Source organism: Lissotriton vulgaris, chromosome 6 (assembly GCF_964263255.1).
Source record: "Lissotriton vulgaris chromosome 6, aLisVul1.2, whole genome shotgun sequence".
NCBI classification, from domain to species: Eukaryota; Metazoa; Chordata; class Amphibia; order Caudata; family Salamandridae; genus Lissotriton; species Lissotriton vulgaris.
Window position 1 is genome coordinate 831,218,622 of NC_141694.1, and position 23,584 is coordinate 831,242,205.

A 23,584-nucleotide genomic window follows, 5' to 3' on the forward strand; every position below is an offset into this window, starting at 1 on the left:
AAAAGAAAGAAATATATATATATATATATATATATATATATATATATATATATATATATATATATATATATATATATAAAAAACCGGACTCCTCACAGGATGGAAAGGAGAAGAGGCCACACAGGGAACTTCACAGGAGCCGTTTAATTAGTGGACAGCGTGGCAATATGCATTTCGGCGAACAGCCTTCTTCAGTTGCTGTTGCTGTCACGTGATGACCCCGCCTGCACCTTTAAAGTGTCCAGTACCACCCTCATTGGAAGGTGAGTATGCTCCTGCCCCCAAGTCACATGTGTATTCAACCATGGTGGCACAAATGAGACTCCAAATCCCAGAAAACATCTCTTCTGGTGAGCATAGCTTGGGGACATCAGACAGAGTTCAGGGCAAAGATGCAGTGATGAAAGGAGGTCAGCACGCCAAAATGAAAGTCACACGCACTCCCTTCAGTCCCAAACAGTTCAAACCCCGAGTGCAATGCAGCCAAACAATGAGCCAAATGTAAAGCCGAAAATTCAATGAATACGACTCCTCGTTCGGTAACGAGCTGCCACTGGCAGTGGGCTGTGGCAGACAAAGCACTTGAGGCGGGCAGGAAATGATCCAGGAAACGAAGAAACAAACATGCCTTGACAGCAGATGCCAGCTCGTTCCTGCCGCTTGTAGAACCGGAGCCCCCAGCGCACCTCTGGCATGTGCGCGAAATAGATAGGAAACCGGACTCCTCACAGGATGGAAAGGAGAAGAGGCCACACAGGGAACTTCACAGGAGCCGTTTAATTAGTGGACAGCGTGGCAATATGCATTTCGGCGAATAGCCTTCTTCAGTTGCTGTTGCTGTCACGTGATGACCCCGCCTGCACCTTTAAAGTGTCCAGTACCACCCTCATTGGAAGGCGAGTATGCTCCCGCCCCCAAGTCACATGTGTATTCAACCATGGTGGCACAAATGAGACTCAAACTCCCAGAAAACATCTCTTCTGGTGAGCATAGCTTGGGGACGGCAGACAGAGTTCATGGCAAAGATGCAGTGATGAAAGGAGGTCAGAACGCCAAAATGAAAGTCACACGCACTCCCTTCAGTCCCAAACAGTTCAAACCCCGAGTGCAATGCAGCCAAACAATGAGCCAAATGTGGCAGTGGGCTGTGGCAGACAAAGCACTTGAGGCGGGCAGGAAATGATCCAGGAAATGAAGAAACAAACATGCCTTGACAGCAGATGCCAGCTCGTTCCTGCCGCTTGTAGAACCGGAGCCCCCAGCGAGTCGTCACTTCTGTAGAGATCTTGGTAAAACTCACAGAACGTGCGAAGGATGTCTTTTTGTTGAGTTTGCATGTTGTTGTTGGAGTCCGTGATGGATGATAAGGTGTGCTGTCTCTGTGTATTTTTCAGGTATGCCGCAAGGGCTTTCCCTGCCTTGTTGGCCTCGCAAAGGTTTATCTGTTTGTATTTGTTGATCCACAGACCAGCCCTTTCACTCCGAATTCTATTATATTCGTGTTTCTTTTTTGTCCGCTCATTTAATGCGTTCGCATTCCTTGTATCATTGCAATGAGTTCCCTCTAGAGGTTTGATGTCTAATTCTAGTCAATCTAGGTGTAATCTAGCTATCTTATTTCATTTTGCCATGATGTCGATTAGTGTACTTCTAACTGTAGCTTTTAGTGCGTCCCACACTATGGTGGGGTTCATGTCTAGCGTGTCGTTATGTTTTATGTATTCGTTAATGGCTTGCTCTATTTTAGTCCTGTCTTCTTGGTTTGTAAGAACAGCATTGTCAAACCTCCACCTGTGTGTGATGTGTTCGTTGTGTCGGCCCGTCAATTGCAAGCTGATGCATGAGTGGTCCGAGATAGTCCTTGCCGCTATCTCCATGTGGTCTATTAGGTGGGTGTGAGAGACTGATATTAATATATAGTCTATCCTACTGTAGTAATTGTGTGGGTTGGAGAAAAACGTATAATCTCTGGTGTCTGGGTGTTGTATTCCCCAAGGGTCCCTGAGGTTGAATCTGTTGCATATGTTCTTTAAAATGTTGTGTGAGGCTGGGGGGAGGTTGTGCGCCGGTGGTTGTCTGTCTAGGATGTAGTCGAGTGACAGGTTGAAATCACCTGCCATCACGGTCATGTCATTTTGGGGGCTCGCTTCCAGTCTCCTGGAGACATCCTCCCAAAATGCGGTGTCATCTGTGTTTGGTGCATATTGGTTCACTACTTGGATTGTTTTGCTGGCTCTTTTCAACTGTGTTACTAGTATCATACCTTCAGCATCGTGCTGTTGGTCTTCTATGGTTATTCTAGATTTCTTGCTTATGAGTGTAATCACTCCTCTTTGTTTCCCTGTCGCTGGTGAGCATGCAACCTGTCCTATCCATCTTGCCTTGACTATAGTCTCGTCTTCTAGAGATAATTTGGTTTCCTGTAGCAGTATGACGTCACCTTTAGTCTTGGCAAAATAGTCTAGGATCGTCTTCCTACTGACTGGGTGGTTGAGGCCCTTAACAATGAGGGAGACTATCTTCAGGTTAGTTGGCAGTGAGGGGTAATTGTTGTGTGTCATAACCTAGGCTGTGTGAGTGTTGCGGTTCCTCCCCGCTCCCCAATGTGGGTTGCGCGCCTTGCCCTTTAGTTCCCATAGTGAGCTGTGTGCCCAAGTCGGCCTCCCTCTAGGAGTCCTCTCTTTGGTGGGCGTAACGCCCCATAAGACTTTATTCCCATATACTTGGCTTTGTGCGGATAGTTGGAGATGTGAAAGGGAATGTATGTAGTAGGGTGTGTCAGAGTAGTCGAGAGACAGAAAAAGTTTGTGTAAGACAACTGGACGAACTAGACATCTTACACTCTCTCTTGGAAAGAACTGCATACTCCTCTAATAGGCTTTTTTTTTTAGTCAACTCCAGAAGGATGTGAGGCTGAATTGATCTACAAGAATGAGAACCTGTGACCTTTAGATTACACCCAGATCTCTACAATGGATGCAATTATGCATTGAACCATGTTACCGGCTGTCCGTGTTAGTAATGCATTTGTTTAGCTATATGTGTATTGCTCGCTCCAGGAGACAGTACTCTTGTTGCTAGTATTTTCTGTCATGCCTGTGTAATTCTCACAACGTTTTTCAAGCACATCGTGGGAAAGTAGCGCTACCTGTTCACCAATGTTTACTAACTGTTAAATAGTCTGGAAAGCATGTCATTTGGCTAGTATCTGGAGAAGTGAATTCTGTGTTGCCGGACGTTTTGAGCAAAACGTAATATGCCCATGTTTTTTCTATTCTGACAAAGTGAGGACTGTGCTTACTGCAGACATCTCAGGACAGCTATAGGGGCTGGGTTCATTTTCTCAACATGGCAGAAAACGTATGTAGACTGTTTTATATCAGATAACAGGTGGTTTCTTTACTTTCATTCTCTTTTTATTGGGGCTGTGATAACAGTTTAGTGAACATTATGAGGATTTTTCCAATTTTAATATACTAGAGTGGTGCCCAGAAAAGATTTAGAAGTACGCATTTATTGGGATCCTTGCCTTACCATAGCCAAGCGGGCAGGAGATACTGCTAAAAATAAAATACCCTGCTCGGGCCTCTGCAAGTCTAAGCAGTCTCCATTCTGATCCATTCCTCTAAATTACAATTTCTTGGCTTTCTTTTGCTTACCTAATGATTTGTTAATCACAAATGAAAATACTGTCATATCTTCCACAATAAACCTCTCCTCCATGCCTAAAATCAATTGGTAACATCCTCAAATCCATCCTTGGCACACCCAGATGTCTCAACTTTATCGCATTACAATTCCTGTGCATAACATACACTGTACTGGATGTTGCACTCCCATTAGACCTTTCATTAGTCCCGGGATAGCCTAAAATCTGCAGAGTAACCCTTCTTTCCCTTCAACCGCCCAGGACAGACATTGGGTGCTTTCTTTTCCTGCACTTCTTTGCCCAAGACTCTTGCTTATTACAGGCAACATCATTCTTGTGTATTTTGCTTTTTTGGCACTCCTCCTTCCAAGTTGAACATCGTACTCCCATGTACTCCTCCCTCCAACTGTATATCCTACCACCACAATTACCCCTCACATCCCTTAGCCAACACGCACACCTAGATGAAACTTCACGCACCATGATATCTCGAACTCTAGCACAAATCCAGCTTCAACTCACAACCCAGAAACAGCTTCACTTTTAGAAAGGACCTCCTCACCCCACGTATGAGTCTTTAAATTTCTCTGTGCTTACTCCCTCCCAAATGGAATATCCTACAAATCAACAAAAAAAATACATACAGCAACCCCACACCCTGACATCCGGACAGCATGGAATCCCTACCTACCACAAAGGACAGCACCTCTAGCCCATGACCACCATGCTACATCAAACACCAGCTTCTAATCACATATGCCACACGTTAATCCCTTTCAGCCTGCTCAATCTTTCCCGGTGAGAACATTCCACACCCCAAGCACACAACAACCCATACTTACCACTACCACACTCCCAGCACACCTCTTTCATAGTACGTAATCCAAGGTCAAATCTCATCTATTGCAACAGAGGACGCCATATATATTTCGTACTATATGTGACACCTCCCACTGTCAATCCGTGTATCAACTCATTCTTCTAAGGAATGCTACACTCTAAAATCATGTATTTTAATATTTAACAAACATCACTTCATCCACCCAAAGCTCAATCAACAAGGAATTCTGCTGACCATTGCTCTCCGATGACCAGACTGGGCACCCACTTTTATTGAGAGAACATTTCACTACAAGCAACCAGATTAAAACCACACAGTCTGCACACAAGCCCTTTCTCTCTTAAAACTAGCCAGCACTGAATAACCCCCCCTCAGGCCTAGAACTGCACACAAGTCATGAGCAGCATCTTGCATATTCTTAAGTATTTTATTTTTAACTTATTTATTTTTAGTGTTTTGTAAAACACGAACATAACCCAGAGCTATCGGAGCACTGTACATATGATAAATAAACCTAAATGAAGATCTGAGACATAAAAAACATTGCACACTTGATTGGAGCCGCTACGGTGGAGCTCCACGCCTCCACGTAGCCTAGGGTTTCCTGTTCCTGACTCCTCCCCCTGACCACGAGTTTGACGGCGATTGTCGGCGTTTGGCATGCTGCTTGCTACTACCGGGTGCGGCGCTTCTGAAGCTTCGGAGGTAGCGCTGAATTCCTGCCCTGTGACCGAGGGGTTCAACTATTACGGCGTCTGGGCTGAGCCTGTATCTGTGCCTGTCACACGGGGATGCGGGGTGAGAGGAGCAGCTTTTTACTTCACGCGACGGATCGGACACATTGTATCCGGCAGGATCAAGCAGGATCAAGTAAAGACTTTCTCTCATCTTTGCCAACAGTGGTTGAGAACGAGCATACGGTTAGCTTCTGTTCTCATTGATTTTTGATGGCCTCTCGTGTGTTTATCTGTCAGCTGCGCACTCTACTTCACTGAGACGCCTGAACTCCTATTATTGGCGTATTAAGAGTCACCCTGTTGCTACATACAATATCACACAGAAACTCGCAATTCTGCAAATGTAAATGCAAATACGCAGACTGGACGAACCTTCAACTCGCATAATCCTTTTTGATGTTGTTAGCTTTTTCGTTTTCTGAGGGGCACAGCAGATAAACATATTCAAAGCAAAATACGTACCTCGAGGAGAACTCGGAGAGCTTTGTGCACAGCTGTTGATTAGCGATCAGTTGTGCGATTTTCTATTTCAAACAGCCTTGTACTGCATTATAACGGATCCTGGTTTCTTTATATCAGCGCAGAACTTAAGAAGTTATCGCTGTTATTCTTATTGCTGGTAAATGCAGATAAAGCTGGCAGGGTACTTCCTACTTGCCTCTGCTCCCTGTTCTTCTACGCCTTTTTTTACGCCCTTATTCTCCATATTACCGGTGGGGGCCACTCAAGTGTCGTGCTGAGAGTTCCCTCTGCCGCTGAAGCTGCTTATAATTAGGCAGCGGCCGCAATTTTGGGTCAACTTCAAGTTCCAGCATACTTTGCAGCATCTGCAGCGGACAGGCGCAAAGAAAGTAGCAGGTGGAGTTTAAAGATTGGCTTTTTTTTTTTTCTCTCTCCATTGAAACAATCGGAAGATGGGAAAACAACTAACCGCACGTGCGAAGGCACAAATTCGTCGACAGCAAATGAAAGAAGACGCTGATATTGCTAAAAATGCAGATACAGATGTAGGAGCTGATATCTCGGAAAACTCTGGGGGAGAAGAAGAAGAGGAGTCTCCAAAGACTTTTCCTATTGCTTTGACTCAGCCTGATTTAGGGAACAATTCAGCGCCAGAGCCATCAGGGGTGGCTATCAACAACCTTGGAACTACATCAATAGAGTTCATTGAACTGCAACCTTCTTCTCAAAATGGCGCACAGGTATCTAAAGACGGGATGACTCCGGTAGTCCCCAAACCTACCAAAATTCCTAAACAATTTCCCTTGTTTGAGAGGAAAAGCATTGTTCCGACATCTTTTCCTCCTATACCATCTATCTCAGGAGTGATATCCCGCTCCCTATCTGAAACTTCTGTCGTAGGTGCTACTGGAGCCATGGATGCCACGGGAGCCCCTACACCTGCCTTTAAAAATTTGGTTCCGATACCCAGTTCTGTTGATTTGGTCGAACTGGAAAAGAGTAAAGGAAACCAAGTGACTGCAATTCTACATACTGATCATGTATCCCCTCCTTTCACTGACTCTCACAGCCCAATTTTAGATATGGAGACTGAGACCACAGAAGAGTTTCAGATTTCAGTCAAAGACATGCTAAATATGATACTTGGTGAGGTGAGGGAAATGAAGCAATTTCAATGGACCGAACTTGCTGTTATCAATCAACGCTTAGATAAAATTGAAGAATCTTTATGTCTTCCCTCCCCGTTCGATTACAAGAAGCCGAAACCAGGATATCAGGCCTGGAAGACCACATGACTGAAGTGAGAAAGGAGGTCAGAAGTGTTTCCATAAACTCAAAATCACTTGAATCTCAGCTTGACGACTTGGAAAATTATAACAGGAGATCAAATCTCAGAATTGTTGGAGTTCCTGAGAAAATTGAGGGATCAGATATGAAACAGTGGATCACTTCCTTTTTCCTTCATGAGGTTATACCGGAATATAAAGGAGATCTTACAATTACTCGTGCCCATCGAGTTCCTGCGCAGCCCCTTTCAAACTCTACACTTCCTCATACTATTCTGGTGAATTTTGCGGATGTTCGTGTCAAAGAGATAATCCTCTCCGAGGCCTTTAAACAAAGGCAATTTGCAGCAAATGCTACCACGAAATGTAGGATTTTCTCGGACATGTCCGCTGCAGCGGCCAGGAGGAGAAAGGAATTTGTAAAAATTCTTCAACTATTTAAAGATAAGGGTGCTCAAGTCATGATTGACCAGCAATCAAAGTTAAAAGTTCTTGTTAAAGGCAAATTTTACATGCTGACCGATATCGATGAAGCACAAGCATTGCTTCGTAAGATCTCACAAGACTAGCGGTACTAGGGTTTCTGGTTTGGTCTTTTCCGATTAACTTTCTGATTCAGCCTCATGCCTTGTTGAGGGATTTTGTTTTTTGATTTAAGGGTTTTACAATATAATGTCGCAATGTACTTGTATTCTCTTTTAGTTCTCAGCGCAGGGGATGGGGGACCAGGATAGAACTCCTAGAGAGGATAAGGGGCGCAACAGCAAGGCGCCTCAATGAAAAGGGGTTCTCCTGCATGGCCAGTGTGGAGACAGGGCCATAAGGGTGGGGGTGGTATGGGGGGGACCACAGGTGGGGGGGTGGGAAAAAAAGAAAAAATGATGATGTATTTTGGATGTTTTTTGCATTGTTGGTCGAAGACTTTTTCTGTTACACATCATGTATATGGAGTGAATTAATTGAATAGTATTTTTGGTTGAAATGGTTACTGGAAGCTTGTATAATTTAGATTCAAATGTCTATTAATAGAGGGCTTAAAATAATCTCTTTTAATGTCAATGGCCTAAATAATAGGAAAAAAATGAGAGCCATCGAATTATGGATTAAAACAGAAAATCCTGCTGTCATTATGCTACAAGAAACCCATATCCCTGCTTCAAAAAATGATGTTTTTACTATGTTTAAGACATGGGCCACATTTCGTGTATTTTCATCCACTACAGTATCTCAACGAGGTGTTGCCCTTTTCTTGAATAGGAATCTGAATGCAGAAGTTATGCACTCTGAGGAGGGTAGCGGAGGCAGATGGTGTTGGGTTACATGTTCAGCTATGCATAGACGGAGGCCGATTACCTTTGTTACCTTCTATGCACCGGTGGATGATAACTCACAAGACTATGAAGATTTGTTTCAATCACTACTTATGGTAGGGGGGATATTATTATTGGAGGAGATTTTAATATTTTGATGGACACAAAGCTGGATTCTAATACATCCTTTAAGAAACAGCTCAAACCTAAGTCACGTCGATCAATCAATAACAATATGTCTATTCTTGATTTATGTGATCCTTGGCGAACACAGAAAAAAGAATTTACTTGCTGGTCAGGCAGGTTCAAATCTTCCTCACGGATTGATTTTTTCTTAGCTTCCCGGCAACTAAAATTCTCTCATCAAAGAACTTTTCATAATGGTTTTTTAGACCATGCAATGTTGATAGCCGAGTTTGTTTTGGGAGAAGATTCTAGAACTCCGAAACGATGGATATTTAATAAACTATACCTACAAGACAATGATTGGGTCAATTGTCTTAAAATAGAAATCTCAGACTTTATAGAACGTAATTCTGATACCGCCCCCCTACATATAATTTGGGACTCCTTGAAAGCGTTTATTCGTGGTATCGCTATAAGTAAGGACGCAGCTGAATGGTCGAACATTAAGCTAAGTAGAAACTTACTACAGGAAAAAATTCAGATTTTAACCCTAAAACGACAAGTTGATTTTTCTAGTCAGGTTCAGGACCAATTGAGTGAAGCTAAACGTGAACTCTGTTCTAATCTATTTTCGCAGAGTGAAGCAATTTTCCTTAGACGGAATCAAAAAATCTATGAGGAAAGCAATTTCACAGGCAAGTTTCTAGCCTGGCAGGCGAAAAAACAAGCTGCCGCAAATCAGATAAGCTGTTTAAAATGTCCCGTCCAAAATACTGAAAAATCACAGCCGGTGGCAATCGGTTCCATAATGCTTTCACACTACCAACAGATTTATAGTAAACATCAAGCCATTGACTCTCAAAGGCTCTCCAACTTTCTTGGTAGACACCCAATTCCCTTTCTTTCAAATATTAAACAGGAGAAAATGTTTAGTCCATTCACTAAAATTGAATTAGAGTCAGTAATTAAGGACCTACCACTCTGTAAAGCTTGCGGCCCGGATGGGCTGACTTCAGAATTCTTTAAAGTCTTCTTCAACTCTTTTTCCGATCTGTTGCTAAAATGATTAAATTCTATGCTAAATGGAGGTCAAGTTCCAGATTCTTTTCATGAAGGCACGGTAGTGAGCTTCTTGAAGAAGGGAAAAGATTCTAAAGATCCCATTTCATATAGACCGATCACTCTATTAAACTCCGATTACAAAATTACCACCAAACTAATATCTATTCGTTTTTAACACCATTGCCGCTGATTTAATACACTCTGATCAAAACGGTTTTATAACAGGTCGTCAATTAATTACTAAGACACACTTTTTAATTGAGGCATTAGATTTTTTTCAGGTAAGGAGTATTCCTGCATTGATTTTGTTTTTAGATGCAGAAAAGGCTTTTGATTTGGTAGTTTGGGACACTCGTTTTTCTATTTTAACACACTTTAGAATTCCTTTACAGATTATCACTTTAATCAAAAATCTATACACTGGTGCCAAAGCCAACGTTATTATTAATTCTGTTATGGTGGGATCAGTTGAGGTGCAACATGGGACTAGACAAGGGTGTCCCTCATCACCTATTCTTTTTGCATTTTTTATTGAACCACTGGCCACTGCAATTAGGAATTCCTTGACTATTATGTTTCCGGTTACCTCTATGTCTAAAATTAAATTGTATTCTGTCGACATCATGTTAATAATCCAACCCGACCTGCAATCTCAGACCCAAGCTTTACAGATTTTCGAAGAATTTGAAGCCCTAGGAGGTTATCGGATTAATAAGAAAAAAACCGAAATTCTGGTCTGTGGAGGTGCAGCTCCAGAGTTACACCCAGATTTAGTTAACTGTATTAATACCAAGCCTAAAAGGTATCTAGGAGTTCTGTTTTCCGCGTCTATCTCGGATCTGTATGGGCTTAACTTTGACCCGCTCCTTCAGAGAGTTCGCTCCATGTTTATTAGATGGAATCCTCTCCCACTATCCATTCTGGGCCGAGTAGCCCTGATTAAAATGTCTATCCTTCCACTTTTTAATTTTTAATTTTCAACAATCCCTTGCTTTCTCCCAGGTTCTTTTTAAAAAAAAATAGTCTTTGTTTTCTGGGTTTATATGGGGTTAGAAAACTCCTCGCATAGCAATAAAGACACTATATGCAGATACGGAGCAAGGTGGTCTTGCGTTACCAAACGTTACAGATTATTATAACGCCTATTTGGCTCAATACTTAAATAGATTTAAGTCCAAAATACAAGGTCCAGATTTATTAGTTAATTTCTTTATGGATATAATTTGTCTTGAAGCTCAAATTCCCTCTCCGTTATTAGTGCCTAGATCTCCGAAACTCGTCAGATGTAAGACTATGAATTGGTTTTTCAAAAGAAGAGATGGTATGTTTAAAAGATACTCCTTTCTACAGTTTAACCTTATCACTCCTTTAAGACACGTTTTTGTACATACCAAGATAAAAATCAATTCGGAAATCGTAGGTAATTGGCACCGTGCAGGGTACCATAAATTAGCAGATTTCTGTAGAGATGGCAGGTGGCTAACTCCGGTACAGATGTCACAACTGATTCAAGGAAACTTCCTGCTAAGTGGCTTTTATATTAGATTTTGCAAAACGCTGAATCTACTAGACTTTGAACATATTAGCACCCCTAATCAGATATGGAATGACCTTTTTGTAACACCATCGGTTAGAAAGCTGGGGGAGTGGAAAAGCTGTCTTGCTCAGTGTATTGAGAAAGATCTTAGTATAAAAGCAATCAAAAAATGGCAGGAACATGAGAATCATAATATGTCTCTTAATACTTGGAAAGTCCTAAATAAATGAAACTTTAGTGTATTGAGAGGGTCCAATTGGCGCAGAATGCTCTTCTTTAATAAATGGTTACTATATCGCACTCCTGCTCTAATCGCTAAAATGTATGCTAATACGTCGGCTACCTGCTTTAGATGTAGGCATTTTGCTCCTGCCAATTGGTCCCACATTATTGCACTATGTCCGAAAATTCTGACATTTTGGAACAACATTTTTGATTTCCTTGGCTCAAATTACAATATCAAGATCACTCACACTCTTCAAATAACACTATATGGCTCCGACCCAGGTCTTGGTTTGGCAGATCATTTGGTTAAACTGTTGTATATAGTCACAGCTGTGGCAAGATCTCTGGTACTTCAGAACTGACAGTCATTACATGTTCCCCTGTTCCAGGAATGGTTAGATAAAATGAAGAGTAAGAAAGACTGAACTGCTATATGCACAACGAATCGGAGGGATTAGAAAGTTCGACAAAATCTGGAATTCAGTTTTTGACTAGTTGTACTTTTATGTTTGGTATCTAAAAAGTATATTATGATTTTCTCCCTGTATTTGCTATGTTGTATTCCTGATAGTATTTTTCATATTACTGTTTCTTTTTTGCTGACCGACCTTAAACATGCTATTGTTTATTTTGACTCCAAAATACCTCAATAAAACATTTTTCAAAAAAATAAACATTTTTTTATAAAAAGGGACTTTTAAGGACTCCAATTAAGATATGGTAAGTAGTAACAGTTATTAAAAGAGGATCTTCATTCTTCATGCTTCAATGGAATAGGTTCTCCAGGGTAGTTTTCCATGATTCTGATTTGCATCTGTTCCCTTTCAGGAACCCAGGGTACAATGTTTGTGTGGGTTCCACTGGGAATGGATTTGCTTCCACCCTGTATTGCTATTAGTCATTGTAGCGGGCGAAGAGCCCATGGGATGAGCTAATTGTGACTTATGTTTTGTTGCTACTTTTACTGTTTTTTAAGGGTTTTTTGATATTTTCTTATGTATTGCATCACGTAAAATTCCTGTTTATTGCTTCCCTAAAAATACTTCAAGTACAGTTTTCGACATAGCTAAGATTTTTTTTAAAGTTTAATTAAAAACAAATGTGAGGCTTTTGCTTTGCATTGTATCATATAGTATATGACAAAAACAAACTGTTTCACTGGTTTCTTATTTGGAAGCATATCGTGATGGTGGTGGTGGGGGGGGGGTCATGGAGTCCCAGTAAAATAAAAAACAGATATAGAGTAGGATACAACGGGGCATATTTACAAACGTTTTATGCAGCGCAAGTTGCTGTGCTGCGAGAAAGGGAGAGCACAGTGAAATGGAAGGAGCCAAACTGTGCCATTTCTACTAGGATATAGCGCTTACTTCCCTTCCTGTCTGCACTGATACAGTTTAGGGTGGCATGCGGCAACACAAAGATATACACACTGGCATGTCAAAGCAAGGGTGGGGTGGGGGGGGGGGAGGATGGGGCCTAACGGTTAGGGCGGTCAAATCTGGGGAACCGGGTTTGAGTCTCAACAAGGATACGCAACATCCTGTGATTCTGGGCAAATCACTTAATCTCCCAGTGCCTAACACAAATGAATGTGTCCTTATGTAATGCAACTGGTGCTAGTTTGAAACGTTCTGATACCTTCGGGTCAAGTTTGAGCTACGTAAAACTCAGTTAAAACAAGTGTGTGCTCATTCTATCAAGCATATGTTTTATCCTGGAAGTGGATTCTTCCAGCACAAAAAATTATGCTTTAATAATTTTCCTAATTTTGCATGTGTGCTGCATTTTAGAGCACTCCTAGTTAAAATGTGGAGAGTTTTAAAGCTTGCTCCACAGTTACAACTAGCTCCAGGAGGCATACGTTTTTGGTACAAACCGGTCTACCGATGTTAGCAAATAGGGATTTTCATCAAAATTAATTCCACTGCTCCATGGTCATGTCAGAAGCGCTCACAACAGAGCTGAGTAATTGGCAGCAGTGTGGAAGAAGTACATGAATCCGGTACTTCGACTACTAAATGATATTATTCTAAGTAGGAAACTGGGTAGAGCATTAGGAAGATTGTCTATTTGTAGCCGAAAAATGTGAACTCCTACAGCTTCCAGATGTGAGGTAGTATCGGTCATGAGTAGTATATAGATATGAATACACTGAAACCAAAACTGAAGGAAGTGTACTTGTTGCTGGCGTTGACAGAGAACACAAACTACTCGAGGAGGGATTGCCCTGTGTGTCAACTGTCGAGTGACTTTCGGGCTATTGCAAGCATGTGTGCTCAAAATCAAAGTGATGGAATTGTCAAGAAAATAATGGTAGATTTTTGCTATCAAAGAAGCCAAAGTGTTGTCTTAGTGTAGGAACGCTGACAGCTGCTGTTTGAGTTCCTGTGTGTGATTCTCCCCCCCCCCCCACACCTACCCAGAGCAATTTTTTCTCTTCTAATGTCTATCAGAGAAATGTTTGACCAATGTTGTCCAATAGCATTGTAAGACATGATATCGATTGTTTTTTTTTTTCTTTTAACCAGTTTTAAGCACAAGAAAATGCTACTGTAAAACCTCAAAAATAATTGAAAAGTGGTCACAGGGAGTGACAGGATCAAACAGTGTCTGTGATTGTCAGGATGATGGAGTAGGCCCTAGGCTGAAGTATACATTGAAACTATATAGTCTAAGATATTAGCAATTGTTGTAAGGGGTGAGCCACCTTTGTAGTTGCTGCGGAAATGAACGTGGTATTCTTACAATTGTCATGGTAAATTATGTGGCGGTCTAAAATGAGCTGATACGTTTCATAGGGTCCGAAGGCAGGATATTTAATTTTGTCTGGAAGAGAGCCTGACTTTTAAGAAAACAATGCATGATTTAATTAGTTTACTCTTTGTGCAGAATGAGATGGACAACAGTATAGCTGCAAAGGTTGAGATAAACGTTCATGAGATCCCAGTCTCTCCTTAGTATGGTGTGTGGTGTTTAATTTGGGTAGCAGTCTGGCATAGATAGATGTGGTGTTAAATATATTGGTGATGGACGGAAGGTTGAGTGTGGATCAGGATGTGATTTGCAATAGGAGTCAAAAATGGTGGAAGAAACTAGCACAGTCAGGAGAAAGTATGTATATTGAGTAGCAGGACGTATGCAGTATGCACGTCCATTTTTGTTGCTTTTTCCAAACCGAGACATGTAAAAAAAAACATCTCCGACATTACTGATTCAAATTACAATCAGCAGTGGAAAATCTAGGTAATGTAAATTGTATGCAGGAGCTTTTTTCTATGTCCAATGTTATGCTAAGAATTAATGTCTTCAAATCGGAATCAGAAACTGTTTATAAAACATGTCTCTGTAGAACATCCTTGGGTTCAAAGGGTATAGCAAAGAAAGCACTAAAATCAACAATTTACTACTGGGTTCACATACAAGAACAACAAACTGGTGAAATATTATTGAACAAAGAAGATAATAAAATGGAGGGACGGGCATTAGGGAAATGCCTTTACAAACCAAATAGTGATTCTGAAAAGACCATGAACATAAGGCTAATATTGAAACTATATATAGTAAATCTAGCAAACATTTTCAGGCCAACAACTGTCTAAAGAGTGAAACCAACCCCTCACAGTCATCACCCTCTCTGAAGGCTGGTTCGTAGTAAATTGTGTGGTATAGATGTAGAAATCTATCTCCTGTGTATGTGCCTAGGGCTAACTTATCTGCAAAGGCATTTCTTAAAATCTAACGTACTCCTACATGGTATTCAGAAAACTCACAGGGCAATCCAAATAATTGATGCCAACAAATGACATAAGCTGCATGTAACCTTGCTGTGATTCCTGGAACTGTCTCCATCCACTTGATGATCTTCGACCTAAAATCTTATTAATTTAGACTTAAAATTCAAGCAACAAGAGCTTCTGAAAGAGGTGAAGGCACTGGAGGAGAGGAAGCAAAGGCTATGTGAAGTGGAAATGAAGACTCCGGTCCTGGAAAAAGACAATATTGAAGAAAACGTAAACAGGATAATTATCATACAGGAGGTGTTTCAGGTAGGGACTGTTCAAAAATGCAATAAAATACTTTTTTAAAGCGGTCTTCCATTGCGCAACCTCCAAACACTACGGCAATATAGTATATTGGAAGATATAAAGATATAAAGTTCAGTTTTACACAAGGTCTAAGAAGTGTAAACCCATTTTTCTCATAGGAGTTTAAGTCCTCATAATTGGCAACTCTTCAATGCTATGATTAGGGTTCATTGTGTGCTAATTTGCAACTTGGTTATACAAGTCAGCTAGATGGCTTACTGAGTTAAAGCTCTCGGCTAGCTTCTGCAAGGATTATAGGTCAGAAGTTTGAATTTTAGTCTGTTATACTTCCAATATCCATTTACTGAGAAGCATTAGTGTTATTACAGCACTGAGAGTCTGCACACCTTTGTTACGAGGCACTGAGTGTTAGTTTTCTTGAAAATAATATAGTAATAGTGTTTAATTCATGGTTTTAATCATATTTGTTGAATATTGAAACTGTAATTTATTTTTTGTTGCCATACCATTTAGATTGCATTTTTTGTAGTTTTAATTAAATATAAATGTGCAACTTAAAAGAAATACTGACGTATTTGCTGGAAAACAAGCATTCAAACAGTTACCAAAAATAAAACAAAACGAATCAACTTCTGATATGTTCAGACAATAAGATCTGTATTTCTCATATGTGACGTCAATGTGAAAATCAGGACCCCCAGCTATTAATGAAAAAACTCCCAGGGCAGGGAAAATGTATTGTTTGGAGAAAAAAAACATAGGCAGTCATTTTTTTACTTAAAAACATGATATATACATATACATATGAAGGACAAGTAACGCAATAATATAAAAAGAGAAAAGTATACTTTATTATCACATTTAGAATATAAACCCAGTAACATGTACAATTAGATTATTCATGGTGATTCAAAACTACAAAAGGGGAAAATACATGTCATACCTTTGTCAAACCGGCATTCATACCATAATGTATTTATGTATGTAGGTATTGATCAAAATCCTATGTGTAATCTGGAACATTAGCCTCACACTTCATTTAATTTTTTTATATGCAGGTAATGTTACAGTAAGTGTGTCAAAAGGTTATTACTTATTTACATAACTATTCATATACTGAAATCGAAACATTAGTGGCTTATATCATTGCTGATTTTTCATTGGATCGAGTGCATGAGCCTTTCAGCGACCCAAGCGCCTTCACATGTTATGTCAACAACATGTCATCAGTAATACTGAAAATCTTGGGTAGAAGTATTGTGCATATAATAAATATCTGCTATTGGCTGAGATGAACAAGTTACTTCTGTAACACTTTTATTTGATTATACTCTGTCTAACCGCAGATTCCTCCCCTTAGAATACACATATAGGCATCAGACTCAACCCGGAGATTTTTCATAGCAGAGCTCTTGCACGCCCCAATGAGATGCTGTGGCTCCATTTTGGCTAAACGCCACCCTGGAAGTGATGGTGCGAAGCTGCATATAAATGCAACACCTGCAAGCTGATAGTTTCTGGTTTCTGACCTTTCTGTGTCCTTAGACAAAGTTTGAATAATTGTTGGTTACAGTGTGCTGAATATTAACATCGAATATGTTTAGATGTTAAAAAGACGCTACTCCAAAGCCAGGGGAGATGGGAGGACAGTAAGGAATCCTCAGTTGGATAGAGTATCCACCACACCGAGTGGTACAGAAAGTAAGTAACTTGTTCCTCTGATTGATAAGTCTAACGACTGATTTCTCACCTTCGAATACATGCCAAAGATGTAACTACCAAAACTGGATGGTCTGAGGCAGGTGCTCGGGCCAAAAATTCTTGCAGTACTGAGCAATTGAAATGCCCTTCCCACTGGCCATATTGTCAAGGCAGGAGTGCCATGTGAATGTAAGCACTGACACCTATTTGGCAACCTGGCGGATGTCATGAACAAGTTTTACCCTTGCAACAAAGTGGTAGCAGCCTTCTCCCTGGTGAAATGGGCTCTCAGACTCTACGGAGGCTGTTTCTTCACCACTGTGTAGCAGAGAATTATCCACTTTGACAAGGACTATGCTGCACCACCTTGCCTTTCTGTACTCCAGAGAACCCCACAAAAAGATGATTATGCACTCAATGGTACGATCAAAGTAAAAGCTTAAAGCCCTTTTGGGGTGCACCCGATGGATCCTCACTTCTTTCGAGGGGTGAGGGGGGAGTAAAGAAGGCTGGTAGAGTGATGGGTTGCCCAACTTGGAAGGTAGTAGAAACTTTTGATAAGCAGGCTGCCCAAGTCCCCAGCTCCAAATTGTCTGGGGGAAAAAGTGGTGTAGGGTAGTTGCACTGAGAGCGCCTGCAGTTCACTTGTGCAACCAGTGGATGTAATCGCAATGAGGAAGACTTTTTCAAAGTCAAAAGATGCAGCAAGCAGCTATGCATTGGCTCCAAGGATGTACATGTGAGAAATGTCCCGACCAAGGAAAGGTCCCACTGTGGTATTACAAATGACATGGGGGAAAAGTGTGTTGAATCCTAATAAAGCTCATCATAACAGGTGATTTAAACAAGGACGATTGTTCGAGCAAACATAGAAAGGCCCGACAAATAACCATCTATAGTGCCCACTAGGAAGCTTTGTTGTGAAAAGGACAAAACAAAAAAAGGACATGCATCATCTTCACCTGGAAGGGGTGCGCATTGCAATCACTACATTAGGATAACATTTGTGTCAACATCAGGCTAAAATTGATTTTGTGAAGGGCATCTGGTGGGAAGAAATACATCCACCACTCCAGGTGACAAATCAAAAGCAATCAATTGCTGCTGCTTAATCTCCATGCATGATGGTGTAGAGTGCACAGATTCAGGGGAAGATTCTGCTCTGTTGCTGAAACAGGAGGTCTTTGTGATGTGGCAGCCTAAACAGAGGACAAATGTCAATGAATGCAAGGTACTACACACTCCTGAATCAGTCAAAGGTCACTAGGATGGCTTGGGCCTGGTTCATGATCTTTAGAACATGGGGCAGGAGAGGCAGAATGGGTACTGCAGTCTCTTAACAAGTGTCCTTGTAGAGACACCAACATGCAAAATTGTTGACACTGCGTGTTCTTGACAGTGGTGTAACAATCTCGCCTTGTTGTTGAAAGAGACCCTGCACCACCTTGGTATGCAATTGCCATTTGTGATCTGCCAGATGACATCTGCTCAGTTCTTCCTCTATTGCGTTCACGGATACTACTGGGTGATTTGCAATCAGGAGGATGCCCTGGTTCTCCAATCATCTTCAGATATGGAAAGTTTTCTTTCCAAGGACTAAGGACCCCACCTGGCCAAGCTTGTTACAGTACCACAGGGCAGTGGTGGTATCTTGCAAGCACTTGTCCCAGCTTCCCCTTGATCGTTTACAGGAAGGCCTTCAGTCCAAGAGGAATGGCCTACAGCTCTAGCAGATAAGTGTGTAGTTAGTCCTTGACTGGAGAGGAGTCGTCTAATCTCCACCTCTCCAGTTCGACTCCCTCAACCCAGCAGTACAAACTGTTATCATTCCACCACTACAGCAGAACAATAGCTGCCTCCACTGAGCCATAAACTGTGTTTGAAAGGCAGTTCTTGCTGCTGGCCTCACTAGGCTTTCAAGTTCCACTGTAGGATTTACATCTGCCACTTGGCGTGATTGACAAGGGGGATGGAAAAACCTCAGAACTACCCCCACCTGGGTCCAGGAGCAAGCCTGAACTATTGGGATCAGAGTCCAAAGGTCCTGAACTTGTTGTTGAGGAAGGACTCTGCTGTATCCGGGATTCCTCACGCCTCAGAGTGCAGCAGGTGTGATTTCAGCTCATTTATGGGGAACCCCAACAATATTGAAAGCTCTGCTGTCATCATTTAGCAGCGAGTTACCAGTTGCTAATCTCTGTAGATGGGCAGCAACTAGTAGCATCCCTTTGGTGAACAACCAAGGGGTGCTGGTGAGGCAGAAGAGAAGCACTATTAATTGGAAATGCTTTTGGCACACTCTGATCTGCAGGTAACTTATATGGAACTGCAGGACCGGTATATGAAAATACATGGCCTGCAAGTCCAGGAACACCATGTAGTTGCCCAGGTTCAAGCAGAGATATGAGCCAACAAAAGCATTTTGAATCTGCCCTGCAGTAGGAAGGCAGCGAGAAGTTAGAGGTTCAAGTTGGGTCTGAGGCCAACCTTTTTCGGAATGAGGAACTGGCAAGAGTAACAACCCTGCCTTTCACAGGGGCTGGTACTTTTCTCTATTACACCTTTGGAGAGCAACAGGTGCTCCTTCGAAGGATACTGGACCGCTGCTGCTATGAAACCTGTTCTGGTGTGCACGGGATATTGGGTGGAGAGTGAAAAAGGGGTATAACCATTTTGAATAATTTGCAAGACCCATTTGTCAGATGTGATGGATTAACAACCCAGGATAAAATGTCAAATGCTACCCTTCCACTGAATGTGCACATGTCCCTCAGGGCAAATTAAAGCATTTTTTGGGCCAGTATGACGGGAGGAGTTGTTGGAAGACTGATGCCACTGGCCAGGCATGCTGTTTGCCGGTTCGGCCTTGTCAGCCCGAAAATAAGTTTGGTGGCCTACTGCATCACTGGTAGTGAAGACTGTCTTTGGGCCAGCCTTCTAGAGTAGCCTATACATTTCTGAAAGTGCTGCAGGAATAATTTTTCAGGAGCCATACACCCCAAGAAACGTACTGCAGCTCTGCTATCTTCAAAAAAATCCAAGCAGGGTCTTCTTCAAGGAGCATAAACCATCGAACCTTCAGAAGATGGGTGGGCTGAAATTAAGTAAGGATTACTGGGTGCTGGTTTATACCTTCCAATGATTGATATTGACACTAGTGTGGAGGTGTTTTGTTTCTCCCAAATCGCCAACATTTGTTCAGTGAGTGCCTCTTTGAATGGGAGAAGGAGTGCAGGACCTCATTTAGAATGTTAGACTTAACTTCTGAAGATGGCAGCTGTAAGTCCAGCATACCAGCACCGTTTCTGACCTACATTGTAGGACGTTCTTCCAGTAGAGGGATGCCGGTAGTAGATTTGAGCTCCCACTCTGTTTGTGTTCAGGTACTTGCTTCATTCAGATCTTCAAATTGTGGATCTAGACTTGGCTAGCCATCGTGAACAATTAAAATCTTACTTCTTCCAGAATCCTCTGTGCCTCTCTTCTTGACCTGATCGGAAACCCTCCAACTGAGGCCTTGATGAAGGCAGGGAGAAAGGCTGGGGTGGAGGGGGTAAAAGTTGTATGTTCACCAGTGCCTTGTGTTGCCGAGCTGCTGGAGTACCTTGCATTGCTGACTGTGGCACAAGAGAAGTGAGAGGTTCCAGCGCTGACAGAATGGGGCTCAGAGAGGACTTGGGACATGATCTCATCCACTAGACCGATCCTGCAGATGCTGGTGTCAGGAGTGGAATTGCCCATGAGACCAATGGCAGGGAATGAAATGAAATTGGATCTTATAAAGAGCGGACTTAGCCCAAGGGCATCAAGGCGCTAAAGCAGACTATACACGAAGGAGCGAGAAAGAGTTAGGCTATAGACTAAGTGAAGAGCCATGTCTTCAGGGCCTTACGGAAGAGTGAATGGGAAGAAAGTCCTCCAAGAGTGTTGGTCAGAGGACCCATGGGGCCAATAGGCACATCAATGGGGATCATGGCCCGATTAAACATACTGAACACGGTGTTCAAAAAGACCAATGAATCTGTTGCCGGAGTTGTGAACGCTGCGTATTGAGAACTTGAAGGGGACCTTGGAGACAGTGCTGCAGGAGGAACTGAATCCAACTCTGGTTTTAGGCCCAATGGAACAGCAGGCACTGCCTGATCATGTTCTTCCAGCAGACACTCTGCATACAATTCTGGACCAGGTGAAGTGGTAGGTCTTGGAGATGGTGACTTACTTCTCGAGGCCTATTTCCGTGATCCATGCCTCCTCAGGAATGATTTGGAAGGTAGAGGAGACCGCAACCTTGATCTTGAGTGCAACGTCTAATGTCCCTGATATTCATTTTGTGCTTTGGCCATAAGCCACTTGCCCTTCCTTTCCGTGAGTGCCTTGGGATGCATCCTCTGGCAGGAACTGTCCGAATCTCGGCACCAGAGACCGATTTCATGAGGGCTTGTGATGGACATCTGGCCCTCACAATCTGTGCATGGCTTGAAAATGGATTCCTTCAGAAGAGACATCAAAATAAGAACTGCACTTATACAGGAAAAAATAATTAGGAAAGTTAACTCCAGAACAACGCTATGGAAAAAAGAAACCGTGCAGACTGGGATGCTCTATGGCTCTGGTGAAGTCGCATGGTGCTGCCTACAGACTGATGCACCCTACTGGTGAGAGAGCTATGAATTAAATTTCCTGCTCCAGCATGGTGCCTGTGATATTCAAAAGGTGAGGGATCTGCAGGTAGATGTATCTATCAAAAAGCAGAAACTTTATCTTGAAGAAACTTGGTGATACTGTTGTAGATCACTATAGAATGCAGGCATGTAGTTGTACTGCTCCAAGGCATCAAGTTTCCAAATGTCTTACCAAGTTCTCCGATGGTATGGAAGAATTTTTGTTTTGTCTCTTCAAGGAATGTGAATGTGGCCCGTCCAACACCATTATAATAGGTGTAGTAGTTTAATTTATCTGCAGTGTTATAAGTGTCTCCATTTTGCCTTTCATTGTCATGCCTTCAGCTTTGGTGTTTTCAACTGAGATATAAACCAAGGTCTAATGTGTTTGCATATACTTTGGTCTTATGATGACCAGTAGCCTTAAAATGTTAATTCTCTAGTCATCAGAAGCTTATCTGATTGGTTGTTCAATGATTTTCTTAGGGTGCTTAAGGTTGACTTGGTTATTCCCTTCCGTTCCCTAACGTGATGCTAATCCATCATGGTGGCGAACTTGAAATACCATGAATGCCTTCAGTGGAGATCATATTACCATTGAACCAAGAGGTGGCATTTTCCCTGACAAATCAGGATTTTTAGACATTTGGAGGTTCAATATTTGCAGGCTAAAATTTGAGAAAGCTGTAAGTAGACAAAGTTCACCTTGGGCGTGGTCAGAGTTATAGCTTGCCTATTTAATGTGTTAGTACACCCTGTCCAATCCTAAGCAGACATGCAGATCCTGTTTGACACCAGGTTTGTGTGCTAGGGAACCACACAAGCACTTTTGCAATGAACACACTAATCTTCAAAAAATGTATGCTGCAATTACGGAATCTGACCCAGGGTTATATAGAGAATTAAGTACTGATGATAATTGTTTAATTCTGATCCATAGGAGATTTACCTAGGTGAATCCTCTGCACGTATACATAAAATATATTGTGTGTTATGACTAAAGACTTTCTTTATTGTTGTGTTCCCTCTGTCTAGCGGATCGTCCTCAGTTCAAAAGTACACTGGGCAGAAGATCCAAAGTTAAGACATCACCTAGTGAACATGAAGGAATTTCCCTAGTCCTAAGGAATGGGAACCTAGACTTTGCTGCTTTTGAGTTTGTTCTGTTGTGTTTTCTTCTCCAACCTGCACTTATAATTGGAATGAAAAGCTCTTCAACTCATAAGAGTAATTAAAAAATGTTTTGTTTGCATTCTTTAGTAATTGTTTTATTATTTTTTTTGAATTGTGGGAAATCTGACAACTGTACTGTCTGCCTTTACAATTCGTAGCCGGGAAATCCAGACTGGTTCTATAAAAAAAAAAATCTAACTGTTTGAAGTATTGTATTGTGAAATATGGTGAGAAAATAAGTATCTTGTAAGGCAAATTCCTTAAGTAAGGGGTCCAAATAAGGAAAACTCCCTAGTTTAAATAGAGTAAATATTTAATCCCAGGTTGATGTTTTAACACTTTCTATGAAGTATCTGCTATAATGTATATTTTTTTGAATGTGAAATGTCCCTCACGTTGGTTTACTTAATTGATGATTATATTTTTTTATTACTTAGAAATTATTATACTTCTCATTTCGCACTCTATACCTTGCACAATAAATGCACACTAATTTTGAACGCTACTAATGTCTATCTTTTGTGTACGGTGATTGGTAGAGCGATTTGTAATGCGCAACTGCTTATTCCTAGACCACCAGTGGTGTCACTTGCATGGACTTTGAACCTGGGCAGAAGTGAGGAAAGAGGATTCTCAGTTAGCCACTGAGATACCCACGCCTTATAAAAGACCAGAGGGATAAAGAAGTATTCTTTTTAGGCCAGGAGAGTGGCAGTCATAACTAAATCACAAACTAAGACCGATCTACACATTTATTAGCAATAT

At 41.6% G+C, this 23,584-nt stretch overlaps 1 protein-coding gene across 2 annotated transcripts in view; it reads left to right on the forward strand.

Annotated features, from left to right (window-relative positions):
* LOC147708065 (centromere protein H-like) overlaps positions 1-23,319 on the forward strand; it is a 412,880-nt gene extending 389,561 nt beyond the window's left edge. For both annotated transcript variants that reach the window (XM_086925295.1, XM_086925294.1), the window contains 2 exons: positions 15,127-15,284; positions 22,682-23,319. In XM_086925295.1, the coding sequence (XP_086781421.1) occupies positions 15,127-15,284; positions 22,682-22,765 (242 nt within the window). In that variant the 3' untranslated portion in view covers positions 22,766-23,319. The remainder of the gene's footprint in view (positions 1-15,126; positions 15,285-22,681) is intronic.
* The last annotated feature ends 265 nt before the right edge of the window (positions 23,320-23,584 follow it).